Source organism: Anolis carolinensis, unplaced genomic scaffold (genome assembly GCF_035594765.1).
Source record: "Anolis carolinensis isolate JA03-04 unplaced genomic scaffold, rAnoCar3.1.pri scaffold_10, whole genome shotgun sequence".
NCBI classification, from domain to species: domain Eukaryota; kingdom Metazoa; phylum Chordata; class Lepidosauria; order Squamata; family Dactyloidae; genus Anolis; species Anolis carolinensis.
In genome coordinates, this window is record NW_026943821.1 from 7228565 (window position 1) to 7244133 (window position 15569).

General features: G+C 38.7%; 1 protein-coding gene across 2 annotated transcripts in view; it reads left to right on the top strand.

Moving 5' to 3' along the window:
• The first annotated feature begins 2088 nt into the window (after nt 1-2088).
• map4k1 (mitogen-activated protein kinase kinase kinase kinase 1) overlaps nt 2089-15569 on the top strand; it is a 47635-nt gene continuing 34154 nt past the window's right edge. Inside the window, exons 1-2 of one of the 2 annotated variants that reach the window (XM_008119943.2) lie at nt 2089-2282; nt 11106-11163. In XM_008119943.2, coding sequence (XP_008118150.1) covers nt 2175-2282; nt 11106-11163 — 166 coding nt within the window. In that variant the 5' untranslated portion in view covers nt 2089-2174. Of the gene's footprint in view, nt 2283-11105; nt 11164-15569 lie in introns of those variants that run through there. The other variant, XM_062962728.1, reaches the window with a different exon arrangement.

Here is a 15569-nt window from a genome sequence, read left to right on the forward strand (position 1 = left end):
TTTCTGCCAAGAAGCAGGAAAATCACATTCAAAGCACCCCCTACAGATGGCCATCCGGCCTCTGTTTAAGAGCCTCCAAAGAAGGAGCCTCCACCACAATCCGGAGTAGAGAGTTCAACTTCTCGGAAGTTCTCCCTTATGTTCAGATGGAATCTCCTTTCCTGTCGTTGGTAGCCATTGTTCCATTGCAGAAAACAAGCCTGCACCCTTCTCCCTATGACTTCCCCTCACATATTTATACATGGCCCTCGTCTCAGCCTTCTCTTCAGCAGGCTAAACAGGCCCAGCTCTTTCAGTTGCTCCTCGTAGGGCTTGTTCTCCAGACCCTTGATTATTTTAATCACCCTCTTCTGGACACATTCCAGCTTGTCAACATCCCCCTTCTATTGCAGTGCCCAGAACTGGACACTGTGATTCCAGGTGTGGTCTGACCAAGTCAGAATAGAGGAGTAGCATGACTTCCCTGAATCTAGACACTATACTCCTATTGATGCAGGCCAAAATCCCATTGGCTTTTTTGGCTGCCTCATCACATTGTTGGCTCATGTTTCCCTTCCTCCCCACGAGGACTCCAATATCTTTTTCACACATACTGTTATCGAGCTAGGCGTTCCCCATTCTATATCTTTGCATTTCACTTTTTCTGCCTAAGTGGAGTATCTTGCATTTGTCCCTGTTGAACTTCATTTTGTGAGTTTTGGCCAATCATCTCTCTAATCTGTTAAAATCATTTGGATTCTGCTCCTGTCTTCTGGAGTATTCGCTCTACCAGTTTGGTGTCGTCTGCAAACTTGGTGATCGTGCCTTCTAGCCCTTCATTGAAATCATTAATAAAGACATGGAACAGAACCAGGCCCAGGACGGAACCCTTCTGATGGCACTCCACTCGTCACTTCTTTCCAGGATGAAGAAGCAGCATTGCAGAGAATCGCCCGTTAGGTTTATTCACTTAACCAATTATAGATCCACCTAACCGTAGTTTAGCCTAGCTCACATTGGTCTAGTTTGTTTGCCAGAAGGTCATTGGGGACCTTGTCGAAGGAAGGTCTTCCTGAAATCCAGATCTATGGTGTTCCCTGCATTGACCCGGCTTGTAACTCAATAAATAAACAACTCAACTAAAAGGTACCAATTGAGGCATTGTTGAAGATGCACAAACCTTACGCGATCACAGCACCCCTCTAGTATAGATCTTGTGGTTTGTTGGCTCCTTGTCATGATCTCCAATCTTTGACATCTCCGGTCGGCTGACAAAGAACAGATGCCAGCCATAAAATGGGCCAGCCATAAAACCTCAATTACCCTCTGGTATGCGAGAGCCCCTATATAAGTGGGCCAAAGAGAAGGTTCTGGTATTCGGTACAATAAAATCTGTTGGAATCTACCAGCGTGTGTCTCGGTGCTTTTTCCGTTGGAAGACTGACCCACAGCACAACTGGGAGAAGAGAACCCGACACTCCTCTACTTTTCATCAGCAGAGAATCACAGGATCCTCAAGTTGGTAGAGACCCCCAAAGGTCATCCAGTCCAAGCAAGAACACACAATCCGATCTCTTCTGACAGATGGCCCTCCAGCCTCTAAAGACCTCCAGAGAAGGAGACTCCACCAAATTCTTTTTGGGGTGTTGCATGGCCAATGTGTTCTAGCAGCATTTTCTCCTGACGTTTTGCCTGTATCTGTGGCTGGCATCTTCAGAGGATCTGATGGTGGCAAAGTTAAGATGCCAACCACAGATGAAGGGGAAACGTCAGGAGAAAATGCTGCTAGAGCACAACCCTACAGCCTGGAAATCACACAACAACCCAGTGATTCCAGTCGTGAAAGCCTTTGACAAAACAAAAACCTTTTTATTGAAACAGGCCTATTTAGTGAATTAAATTAGTTTAAATTGGGATATAGGGGAGATATAAATATTTCAGTAAATAAACATCTCCATTACAAGGGACCAAATGAGGAAGAGTTGAAGGCACAGAAGCCCAATATGAATGCAACATTCCCCCCCCCCCCCCCCCGAGATCTTGTGCACTCGTCTAGGGGCTCGCATAAAACCAATCATGCTTCAAATCAGGAAGCAGAACACTGAGAAATTTATCAGCGGCTCTGACCACATTGCTTCTGACGCCTACGCCTGAAAAGGCACAAGCTTGAAGCCTCTGCTTCGTGAAGCCAAAGAATGGATGCCCAAGAAAGAGCAGCTCTAGATATTTCCACCAGAAACCCTCAAGAAGACTTTGAACTTCTGCAGCGAGTTGGCGGAGGGACCTATGGGGAAGTCTATAAGGTAACACTAACCGCACACCGTTGTTGCCTGGAAAGTTTATGTCAGGTGGCATTGGGGCACTTTGGGCTGTATCGTTTTCCTTGTGGGTTAATTAGACTGTGTTTCGTTATGGGACGTGACAGTTATTAATAAATATGAGGTAAATACGAGGCAGAGCAAGAAAATACAATTTAAAAAGTGCAAGTTGTACCATGGAACTCACAGCCACATGATAAAAGCTGACAAGTAAGTTTGTGATCACATTTCTGTTTCCCCCATCCTCATGATCCAATCAATGTTTATTCAGAAATAAACATTCTCAGTAATGGTGCATAAGTTAGGGTGAAATGCAAGGCTGGACAGTTTTAAAATGTAATTACGTGAGCATTGCATCTCACTGACCTCAATGCAAAAGGCATTGTCCCATTTAAAGCTGTTCTAATGTGTACCAAACTTCAACAGGTTCAATCTTCATTATCATTATTCTATGGCTGTAAAAGCTATACCTATTTCTGTTAATTTTACCATTTAAAAACCCAGGAATCCTTATCCAAGAGTGTGCAAGGAATAGCAACTGGACCCTAGTTGATTTACTGATCTGATTTACTGATCTAATTTACTGATCTTGACTGCTCTGTACTATACCAGCCAGTATTGTCAGCAAAAATGCTATTGAATTTTCAGTATTTCTTGCAGTATGGGTTTGGTCATTAATTGTGCTAAGGAGAGTCAGAGAACCAAAGCGTGATTAGATGAAGGAAACAATTGTAGGGTAAACTGAGCCATGTACTGCTCTATGTAAAAAAAAAAACCATACAGTCTACATTCCTTTATATTAATAATACCTTACAGATTTAAAACATAGCCCTTCATCTGTCCTAATTTGGCAGGGACAATCTCGATCAACTTTCTTAGTTGCTTTTAAAATGTACCGGTTTCTCTATCCTCCTCCCACTTTCCCTGTTTGTCACTATCTTGCTTCATTTGCTGCAAACTATGTTAAAAGTGAAGTAGTGGTTTGCATGCAGTTAACTCAGGCCCCATTTACACTGCTATACAATCTAGTTTCTGAATCTGTTTTGAGTTGCGTTATATGGCAGTGCAACCTCATATAATTCAGTTCAAAGTAGGTAATCTGGATTCAGAAACTGGATTATATGGCAATGTAGATCCAGCCTCAGAGTGTATCTACACCACTTTAATTACCATGGTTCAATTCTATGGAATAATGGGAGTTGTAATTTGGAGTTTGTCCTTTATTTACAGCATATCTCACATGCATCAAACGCAAGGCCCGTGGGCCAAATCCAGTCCACCGTGTCCTTTTATGTGTCCCTCCAAATGTTGGACTACAACTCCTGTATTCCTCATCATTAGACATCATGGCTAGAACTGACCGGAGTTGGGATATAGGAACTTCTGGAAGGCTGTAGCTTGTTTAGTGAGGAGAGTGAGGTTTGAATTTAGATCCAAGGCTTGTGGATAAGATGGTGATGATGATGATGATGATGATGATGATGATTATTTAGCAAATACTAGAAATTATTATTGTAATTATTATGATTATTGAGCAAATCATAGTAATTATTATTGTAATAACAATTATTTAGCAACTCATAGTAGTTATTATTATTATTTAGCACACAATAGTAATTATTATTCCAACAGTAATTATTGCTATTTAGTAAATCATAGTAATGATTATTTAGCAAATCATAGTAATTATTATTTTTAGCAAATTATTATTATTATTATTATTGTAATAGTAAATATTATTATTATTATTTAGCAAATCATATTTATTTGTTTACTCTATTTATACCCCACCTTTCTCTACCCCGAAGGGGACTCAAAGCAGCTTACATAGAGGCCATTATTCAATGCCTTAAAGTCATAAAATTCCAAAAATTACAGTTAAAATTAAATTAAATTAAAACATGTTAAATATTTAAAAACATTCCATTCCATAATTAAAATCACATCATCCATAATAGTAGTCCAAGCCATTCCATAGTCATTTCATATATTCCCAAATCTGTTACTGCACTTCACTATTCACCGAAAGCCTGATCCCACAGCCAAGTTTTTACCTTTCTTCTGAAGGCCAGGAAGGAGAGGGCTGATCTAATATCGCTGGGGAGAAAGATCCACAGCCGAGCGGCCATCATAGTAATTGTGATTTAGCATATCATAGTTATTATTATTATTATTATTATTATTATTGAAATTATTATTATTATTGAGCAAATAATATTACCGTAATTATTATTTTATTGACATAAAGACATAGTATGACACAGTAAATGAGATATATATGCTGGATTTTGTATCACAAAACCACAAGTCGAACACTTTCCAAGTTTTTAGGACTGTGTGATGTATTTTTGGATGATGCGTGCAGATCCCAGTATGTCACAGTAAGTCACAGAAGCGGCAGAAATATACAATGCCAGAAAACTGCACGATTAATTGTTGTTATTATTATTGAACAAATAATAGTAATCATTATTATTATGTAGCCAAGAGGCTTGCACTTTATTTTGGAAGACCCCATTTTCTTCTATGCTGCTTCTGAAAATAATTACCTCACCTTTTTATTTATTTATTTATTTATTTATTTTTCAAACTTATATGCCGCCACTCCCCTAGGGCTCGGAGCGGCTTACAAGAACCGGCTAAAATCAACAATTTAAAAAACATCTTAAAAACATCTTCAAAAACATCTTAAAAACATCCTAAAAGCACCTTTTAAAACATCAACAACAGAACTCAAAAACCTGTCGAAACAGATGTGTCTTACAATAAGATGTGTCTTATTTAATAACGATTTAGTTTTCTTTTCGTATTTATCTTTTATATGTTTTTAATTACAATATATGTATACAGTAGAGTCTCACTTATCCAAGCCTCGCTTATCCAAGCTTCTGGATTATCCAAGCCATTTTTGTAGTCAATGTTTTCAATATATCATGATATTTTGGTGCTAAATTTGTAAATACAGTAATTACAACATGACATTACTGCGTATTGAACAACTTTTTCTGTCAAATTTGTTGAATAACATGATGTTTTGGTGCTTAATTTGTGAAATCATAACCTAATTTGATATTTAATAGGCTTTTCCTTAATCCCTCTTTATTATCCAAGATATTTGCTTATCCAAGCTTCTGCTGGCTCGTTTAGCTAGGATAAGTGAGACTCTACTGTATATGATATCGAGCTGGAATTTGGAGGGTCTCGCCCAATGAGGGTGAGCCCCAAAGACCCCTGAAAATGGGTCCTCTACCTTGTCGAGAAAAGAGAGCCGCTAAAATAAGAATTTCCCAGTTCCCAAATAAATCTCACCAAAAGGCTGAAGAAAAGAACCACCCAGTTGTTGAATGCAATCCAGCTGGAAAGGATGTCAAACCGCGGTCATTCGTCAAGCGGACATACCATCAACTCTTGACAATACAGTGTTCCCTCACTTATCGCAGGGGTTAGGTTCCAGGACCACCCGCAATGTGAAAATCCGCGAAGTAGGGACACTATATATGTATACATTATTTTAGTAGTTATACACTGTTTTAAGTCTTTATCAACCAATTATGTGTTGATAAATCGCCTCCTTCTCCTCTTGTTGCTGCTTGGGCTCCTTTTCTTTCCATTCGGCTTCTCCTTCCTCCCTTCCTTAGGCTGTAAATTGTATTTTTTTTATGATTTATAATTTTTTAAAGAGTTTACTAGCTGTGCCCGGCCACACGTTGCTGTGGCAAAGTATGGTGGTATGGGAAATAAAGTATTGAGGAATTGTGGTAGTTAAGGTAAAGGGTAAAGGTTTCCCCCTGACATTAAGTCCAGTCGTGTCTGACTCTGAGGATTGGTGCTCATCTCCATTTCTAAGCCGAAGAGCCGGCGTTGTCCGTAGACACCTCCAAGGTCATGTGGCATGACTGTATGGAGCACCGTTACCTTCTCACCGGAGTAGTACCTATACATCTACTCTCATTTGCATGTTTTTGAACTTTAGGGTTGGTATAAGCTGGGGCTAATAGTGGGGGCTCTCTTCGCTCCCCCAATTCAAACCTGCGACGTTTCAATCCAGAAGTTTAGTAGCTCAGCTCTTTAACAAGCTGCGCCATCAGGGGATATTATTTCGTAAAGGTTGTGAATATACAATATTTCTGATTTTTTTTTGGTCTGTTTTTGTCTGTTTTTGTTTTCGAAGGTGAGTTGTCCCCTATTGTAATGTGACAAGATCACCGAGGGCATCCTCTTTCAGGTCGTCTTGCTCTGATTCCTGGAGGGATGGCCATTGTTTTTGTTCATGCAACGAGATTTAATTAAATCCTTATTGTGATGGGATTGTATACCTCCGGAAATGTGAGGGTTTCCTTGGGTGGGGCCACACAAAGGTGGCATTTCACATATTAGAGTTCATGTATGAGGCATTGGGAAAGGGAGACATACAAGGGATACTCATGGAGGAATACAAGAAATCATATTGACCCATCTCACCCACCAAAATAGTCCAAGATAAGTTCATAAACCACATGGGATAAAAAGCCAAAAAAGGATTGATTTGGAGTCCATGGAGCTGGTTGAAAGGAAAAGCAGGGTGGAGGGTAAGTTATAGTTTCCCAATGGTTAGTGCAGCCCGGAATGGGTGCTGGGGGGGGGGGGGAGCCTTTTGGGGTTCAAATGGAGGGAAGAGGGAATCCCGAACCCCAGAATCAGAAAAGAGAGATACATAATAATACATGCAACAGTGAAAGGGGGAAAAAGATACATTTTCACTAAAGATTTGGTATATATATATATATATGAGAAATGTAAGCAGATAGGTGAAAAAAATTTAGGTTTGAAATAGTTGCAACATTATCAAGTCTCATTGGAAATAGACACAATGCTTGTTTTTCTGTTTTTTTCTTCTGCTACCCTAGAGATGATTAGATCAACCCAGATGCATAGAGATCCAAATTTTCTTCTGCCAGCTCAGACAACAGCTGGGTCATTAGAGTTTTGGCCAAGTCAAAAAGGCCACTTTGTATCATGCTATTTGGATCCCAACTTATTTTACTGGTCTACCTTGGTTTCACATATTTATATGTGAACCTTATTATAAATCATTTTTTGTGCAAAAAGGGGGGGGGGGTCTCTGTTCAGCACCCTATATACTGTAATATACTGTAATTATACTTAATTACAATATATGTATATATATGTACACAGAGTTGGCCTTCTGTATCCATGGCTTCAACGGCCCTTTGAAATCTGATATGGCTTTCCATGAAAGCAAATTTTGACAGCCCTGTCCTACTGGATAACCTTCACTTGGGTTCATGGGACAAAAAGAGGAGAGTAATAAGATGAATATTGTATATACAAATATATATATATAATCATTTGGCCAATCTTGAGGGGACCAAGTTGAGGGAAACCCTCCTGTGACTTTTATAGGATTATAATTCTCAGAAAATGGAGTTTGCCTACATGGCATTGACATTTTGCCTTTCTTTTCTGAAGAAAGGAAGTTTGGGCAGAGTGGGTGGCTGGCTATTAAACAAATGTGTCAGCTTTTTTAAAAAAGGAAAATATCTTGTTTTAAGAGAACACATCTGGACAATAAATTCAAAATATGCTGAGAGCACGATCTCATTACTGCCGAGGTTTCCCTTTCCCCCATTTCCTTATTATTTCTTGTGAAGAGAAAAAGTGGGGTATAAAGAAGCATAATAATAATAATAATAATAATAATAATAATAATAATAAGAAGAAGAAGAAGAAGAAGAAGAAGAAGAAGAAGAAGAATTGAAGAAACACCTGCTTGAAATAGAGCAATTTAAAGCAACCAAGGATAGTGAGATCTGGCCTGCAGATAGTGAAACCTGAAGCGCGGATACCGAGTTCTGATAAGTGGATGCCGGTACCGACAACAGGCTGCCTGTGGATCCATGCGCCTGGCGAGACGAAGAAGCTAACCCAATTTTCTAAATCAAGAAACCTCACCAAGTTGAAGAAGCCATCGAGGTATTTTATTGAATGGATTACCGTTGTCCCAACAAGGGACACAACAAAGAGGGCCATCAGGTCCCATGCATTTTTATGATTGTCATTTGTATACATGAATGACCCATTAAGGTGAGTCCGTCACCTGCAGTGCCCATCTCCATTGAGTGTCAGGCGAAGTATTGTTCAGAATGATGGGATTAAGTATCCAGTCCTGGAAAAGGGGAAATTTCATCTTGGAAAACAGGACATGACCTCCCGTCATCAAGGTGATCAAGTCAGGTGTTGAATGTCTTTTGAAATGTCCACGTAGCTGCACAAAGGATAGGTGGCCCGTTCCCTGGATTCCTGTTGTTCTTTGCACAGCTGGAGTTATGGGGCCAGTAGAGATGGACTTTTTGTTAGTTTATGGCCCAGTTCTCTAATCTGTTAAGGTCATTTTGAATTCTGATCCTGTCCTCTGTCCTAACTATCCATCCTAATTTGATGTCATCTGCAAACTTGATAAGCATGACCTCTAAAGCTTCATCCAAGACATTAATAAAGATATTGAACAGTCTTGATTTTAGAGTTCCAGACATGAAACAATCAGGGCCAGATAACATCTCTCAACAAAGGATTCCTCTAGGAAGGAAGCAGCCAGGCTGTTATATCCCAGCTACCTTTGGCCCCTGTACCTGACCCTGGGTTCGCCTTTGACTAGGATGAAGAATATGTTGATATTTCTCCGAGTCAGCAAGACCCGATGAATTTGCAGCTGCCACTTGTTGATGATACACAGCCAGCTCTAATTGAAAGGGAGAGTGTTGTGGATAACTCTACTCCCTTGCCAGATGTCTCTAACTCGCCGGAGTCTGTGTCCTTCAACCGGAGAGAGTATCTAAACAAGCAGAGATCTGAGAAACAAGCACAGAGGAGAAGTGCCCGCTTGGCTGAGCGTGGACTCTGTCTAGAAGCCTTTCCCTTGGGAACTTTGGGGAGGAAGGCCCCCCCACTTTTGGGGGGAGACTCTGCACTTCAATAAAAGTTTCGTTCCCAGTAGTTTCCCTTGCGGTGTCAACGTTGCTTACAACTAAGAAGGTTCATCGTCTCCAGTTTCCTGCTCCTCCACCCTAGCGGCTAGCAGTTGCCGCGACTCACGAATAGACCCGGATTTAGGTCTACTTTCCTGTTTTTTCGTGAACCAAGATTTATTTCCACGATATCGAGTTCCTGCCTTGCCACTAAGAACTATTCTTGAACAATTGGACCTTGCTCATCTGCCTAGCTTGCTGACTTAATTCCCCACTCCAGGGCTATCATCAGTTTTGGTTTCCGGACTTTGGACTAATATTGGACATATTCCTGCACATTTCTGGTCTATTTTATACTTTCTTTGGTCTCTGTGTTGGTTTTCAGTGCTCTCGCTGCCTGGGCTGCAACACAGGCTTTGAATCTGCAAGGCCATTCAATGCTAATCAAGGTGGCCAATGGCAACATTCACACTTGCCTCAAAGAGACAAGAGTTCTTTCTCCCACCTTGGACATCATTCCACAGATATATTGCATAGTTTTCCATGAGGATGCTTGCCATAAATGTGGGCGAAACTTCAGGAGAGAATGCTTCTGGAACATGGCCATACAGCCCGGAAAACTCACAGTAACCCAGTGATTCCGGCCATGAAAGCCTTTGACAACATATAATACGTTAAAACACACACATGAGGGTCCATGGGTACTGAAGGCTTTATTATCCACAGAGCAAGGGAACACATACACAAGGGTGCCAGTGGATACTGGGGGGGGGGGGGGGGGGGGACACAGAAAGAGGCCAAAAGAGATAGATACAAAGAAGCAGATATAGAGGATAATGCACCAAGGTATATGTTTATTTAGGGACTAGGAAACAATATAACTAATTAAAACAGAAATATGGTATCAAAAAAGTATTCTGGGCACCATTAGCTGATGCCGGGCCTCCGGACCTTTGAACGTCCACAAAATCTATATATATAAAAGAGTGATGGCATCACGGTGACCCACAAAACAACTAAACTACAAGCCCCCCAACCTCGAAATTTGACAACACAACCCATCATCCACGCCTCTAGGTTGATACAACAAAAAGCAAAGAAAAATAAAGTCCTAATTAGAGGGAGAGAAATAATTGTTTTTATCCAATTGCTGCCACTTAGAAGACTCTAAGCTCTGCCCACTTGGTCTCCTAGCAACCCACTCAGCCCAGTGTTAAGAATAAAAAATAAAATAAATACAAATAATACAATAAAAAATAATTAAAAACACTAAAAAATTAATACAATAAAATACTATAATAAAATAACTAAAAATAAAACAACAAAATAATAAAATATAATAAATAAAAAAGATAAGTTACAATAAAATTAATTTAAAAAATACAAATATCGTCAAATAAAAAATCCACAACAACTTTTAACCAATAGCACCACCACTTTGCCACAGCAACGCGTGGCCGGGCACAGCTAGTAGATATATAAGACTCTCTGAAATTCCCTCAGCTATACAACCATTATAGGGATAAGAGCCTATGAACTCGAGCCAATCTTATTTAATGTTGTAATATAAAAGCCCCTTTATTGTAAAGTTTACTTTATTAACTGCTTTTATGAGGAAAAATATAATAATAGCAGGCAGGCATTTTACCAGCTTGCCTTTCCTCACAATGGCGAGGGAATTATGAGATTCCTGTCAGGCATTTTTACCTCAGAATCTTAACTCAATTTTGTTCAAGTGAAATTGAGTTCTGTCTTGACCATTTGAGACACACAACTTGGTTAAAACCTATATTTAAAAATATATATTTTGAATGAAATGTGCTTTTCTTTATGTGTTTTTCAGGCAAAAAACAAAGAAAGCGGGAAACTGGCTGCGATAAAGGTTGTCAAGATAGAAGCCGGTAAGTTGAGAGGAAGAAGAAGAAAAATGCCCTATTGAAAATTGAGTGAAATTCAAATTGTCTGCATTATTATTATTAACCTGATTTTTTCCCTCAAGTTTGAGACTCAAAAAGGTTTGCAACCTTCAAAACTATACAATTAAAAATATGAAAATAGAATTAAAATTAATAAAATAATTCAGTTAGATTGTTATCAAATAAGTAAAAAATGTGAGGTGATTTTTTTCCCCAGAAGCAACGCAGAAGAAATTTGCTTCTCCAAAATATATTCCAGTATACAATAATAATTGTTGTATTGTATGACACAGCAAACAAGATTGATATGCTGGATTTCGTTTCACAAAATCACAAGTCGAACACTTCCCAAGTGTCTAGTGTTCGACTTGTTGTTGTTATTGTTGTTGTTATTATTATTATTCCAGGTGTCTTGTTAAATCAAAAATTATAATTACAGTAGAGTCTCACTTATCCAACACTCGCTTATCCAACATTCTGGATTATCCAACGCCTTTTTGTAGTCAATACTTTCAATACATTGTGATATTTTGGTGCTAAATTTGTAAATACAGTAATTACTACATAGCATTACTGCATATTGAATTACTTTTTCTGTCAAATTTGTTGTACAACATGATGTTTTGGTGGTTAATTTGTAAAATCATAACCTAATTTGATGTTTAATAGGCTTTTCCTTAATCTCTCCTTATTATCCAACATATTCACTTATCCAACGTTCTGCCGGCCCATTTAGGTTGGATAAGCGAGACTCTACTGTACTATTATTCTTATTTAGCAAAGAGGCCTGGGATATATTTTAGAGGAGTGAATAAAAATGTTAATAATAACAATATGTTTGCTTAATAATAATAATAATAATAATAATTATTATTATTATTATTATTTAACAAAGAAGGACTGGAATAATAATAATAATAATAATAATAATAATAATAATAATAATAATAATAATAATAATTCCAGTCCTTCTTTGTTAAATTAAAAACAACAATTACTATTCTTATTATTTACCAAAGAGGCCTAGGATATATTTTTGGAGGAGTAAAAGTAAAAAGGTTAATAAATAAACATAGTGGTAGTAGTAGTACCGTGTTTCCCCGAAAATAAGACAGTGTCTTATATTAATTTTTGCTCCCAAAGATGTGCTAGGTCTTATTTTCAGGGGATGTCTTATTTTTCCATGAAGAAAAATTCACATTTATTGTTGAACAAAAAATGAACATTTATTATATACTGTACAGTAGTTGTCATCACAAACCAGCATAACCAGACAAACTGTGAATCCAGTCAAGAATTTCTTGTTACTACCATTATTTCCATGTACAACTAGTATGTACATTTACCAAACCTGCATGCTCTGGTGTTCTGTTTGGCAGGTGCTGGGCATGCTTCCAAACAAAAACTCTGCTAGGTCTTACTTTTGGGGGAGGCCTTATATTTAGCAATTCACCAAAACTTCTACTAGGTCTTATTTTTTGGGGATGTCTTATTTTCGGGGAAACAGGGTAGCAGCAATAATAACAATATTAATAATAAATCTTATTTTACTATGATTATTTATAACTTTATTTTTATCTCGCCTCTTCTCCATAAGAACTCATTATTATTATTATTATTATTATTATTATTATTATTATTATTATTATTTCATTTCTATCCGGTTTTTCTCCCATGCGTGGTTAAGACGGTTAACAATGACATTATTGGGCTATTGGATTATGACCTGTTAGGATTGTAACCTAATGGGTAGCAGAGTTTCAGGAGTATTCCTTTAGTTTATTGGGTAATGGAAGATCGCTGGACACATAAATATCTTGTTTCTATTCGATGCACTCAGGAGACAAAATTCAAATAGACTTCTTTAAATAACAAGTTTGCTTTACTCACAACTTCATGTATTTAAACATACGGGGACATTTCTTGTCAGGTTAAGCTTTAAAACATTTCAGTTTGTATCTTTAATTTATAGTCTTTAACAGTCTCTTTAAAACTATATTGCTCTTTATAGCTCTTTTTTATAACAGTCTACTTCCAAAGAAACTCAAGCCTCAACTGACTCTTAACTTCTAACACTGGCATCTGTACTCAAAACAGACTCAAGCCTCAACTGTCATCCTTTTTAAACTGCATTCTAAACAGTCACATGGTCCACAACTCCTCCCACTGCTCCAAGTACATAGAGCTAAGAAATCTGCAAACCAAAGAAGACATACACTTCAGGAAATAAATCAACACATTATAAACAGGCAAAACATTAGATTGAAGAGGCTTGAGACGGTTGCTATCTCCAACAAACATGACACAAAACAATCAAATTTAAAAATCATGCCAATACATGCACGCATGGTAATAAAAATGAAATTGTAATAATTACAAATAAATAAATTGAAAACAAATATTTGTGTAATGAGTGTAAAAGTTAAAATACAATACAAATACAATTAAAATTACATTTAAAAACTAGAGAACCCCACTCCCAAAAGCCTCACACAGCTATCATGTAAAGTGTGGGAAATGAAGTAATTCACACTATATCATTATAGCACTACTATTCCACTTCAACTGACATAGCAACATCCTGAGGAATCTTGGGATTTGTAGTTTGCTGAGGCAGTAAGACTCTCCAGTTGAGAATCCTTAAATGCCCCTTCTGAAACTTCATATCCCAGAATAGTCTGCGGCCATGGCAGTTTACAAAATGGACTGTTAGCAATATATTTCTTATTTGCTAGCTTGGATACCCGGCGCTGTCCATGTTATTTGAAAAAGTCATTTTTTTACTTGTCTAAAATGCATAAGTTTGTGGGTGAACTACAACTGATATCATGCCAGGTTAATCTCGAGAAACTCCATCAGTATTTAAAGTCTGTTATTTTGGGCAAGTTTGCTCTGGATGCATCATCAGTGGGATTCAGTGTGCTCTCTGGCTGTAGGGTAAACTACAACTCCCACTTTGGTGAGTCAGTCCCCTCAAACCCCTCCAGTAGGTTGAGTTGGTCATAGGGGTTCTGTTTGCCAAATTTGGTCCAGGTCCATTATCAGTGGAGGTCACAGTTTCCCTTGTTGTGGGTGAACTACAACTCCCAGAAAGGAAGGTCAGTTAACCCCAAAATCTCTCCAGTTATCAAATTTTGGCATATCAGGTATGTGTGCCAAGTTTGGTCCAGATCCACCAATGTTTGGATTCACAGTACTCTCTGGATGTAGGTGAACTACAACTTCCCCAAATCAAAGTGAATTTTTCCCAAAGACCTCCAGTATTTGTTCTGTTAATGGGGGCTTTGTGTACCAAGTGTGGTCCAATTCCATCACTGGTGGAGTTCGGAGTGCTTATTGATTGCAGGTGAACTATACATCCCAATACCTACAACTCTTATAAATCACTAGCTGTGCCCAGCCACGCATTGCTGTGGCAAAGTATGGTGGTATGTGAAATAAAGTATTGAGGAATTGGTGGTAGTTAAGGTAAAGGGTAAAGCTTTTCCCCTGACATTAAGTCCATTATAAATGGGTTATATAGCTGTGTTGAAGGGCCTTGAGTCTACACTGCCATATAATCCAGTTCAAATAAGATAATCTGTATTTTATAGGCAGTGTGCAAGAGGCTTAAGTGAGGCCTAACTCTGCCTGTCCCCTGGGTTGAGTGGGTTGCTAGGAGACCAAGTGGGGGGAGCTTAGCCTTCTAACTGACAGCAATTGGATAAAAACAATTATTCCTCTCCCTCTAATTAGGACTTTATTTTTCTTTTCTTTTTGTTGTATGAACGTAGAGGCATGGATGAGGGGTTGTGCTGCCAAGTTTAGTGTTTCTGGGATGTGTAGTTTTGTTGTTTTGTCCTAGGCCGAAATTTCATTACCCTTTTATATATATAGATGGTGAATTCTACCCAAATCTCTCTAGTATGTTCAGTTGCTGATCAATTACTTTGCTGTATGCCATAGGAAAGAATTATGGAGAGGCAGTGAACAGGGTCATGCAAATTCCACAGCAATGTAAGGAACACTGGGATGTCCGTGGTGGAGGAAAAACAGAAACTCTAGAATGAAATTGTCCCATATGAAAGCCTTCACTTGGGTGGTGGGCAGGATGGTGTTTGTGGAGGACATTGGCAGGGCTCTTGGACATGTTCATGGCGCTCACTGTAACCTGCAATGTTACATTGGAGGGAAGGCCATTGGTGTCTCCTGAGTAGTGTTGTCGACCGCACTTTAGGGGATCGGGCCCTTTAAGAGAGACCCGACCCGGTCCTGAGGGAACGGACCTTGGCGAAGCCAAATTGGAGAATATAAGCCGCAATACAACCTGAAGCCTGAAATGAAGAAGGTCCGCCAAGTTGAAGGAAAATCCGCCAAGGAGTTTTTATTGAGCAATTCAGCTGAAAAGGACG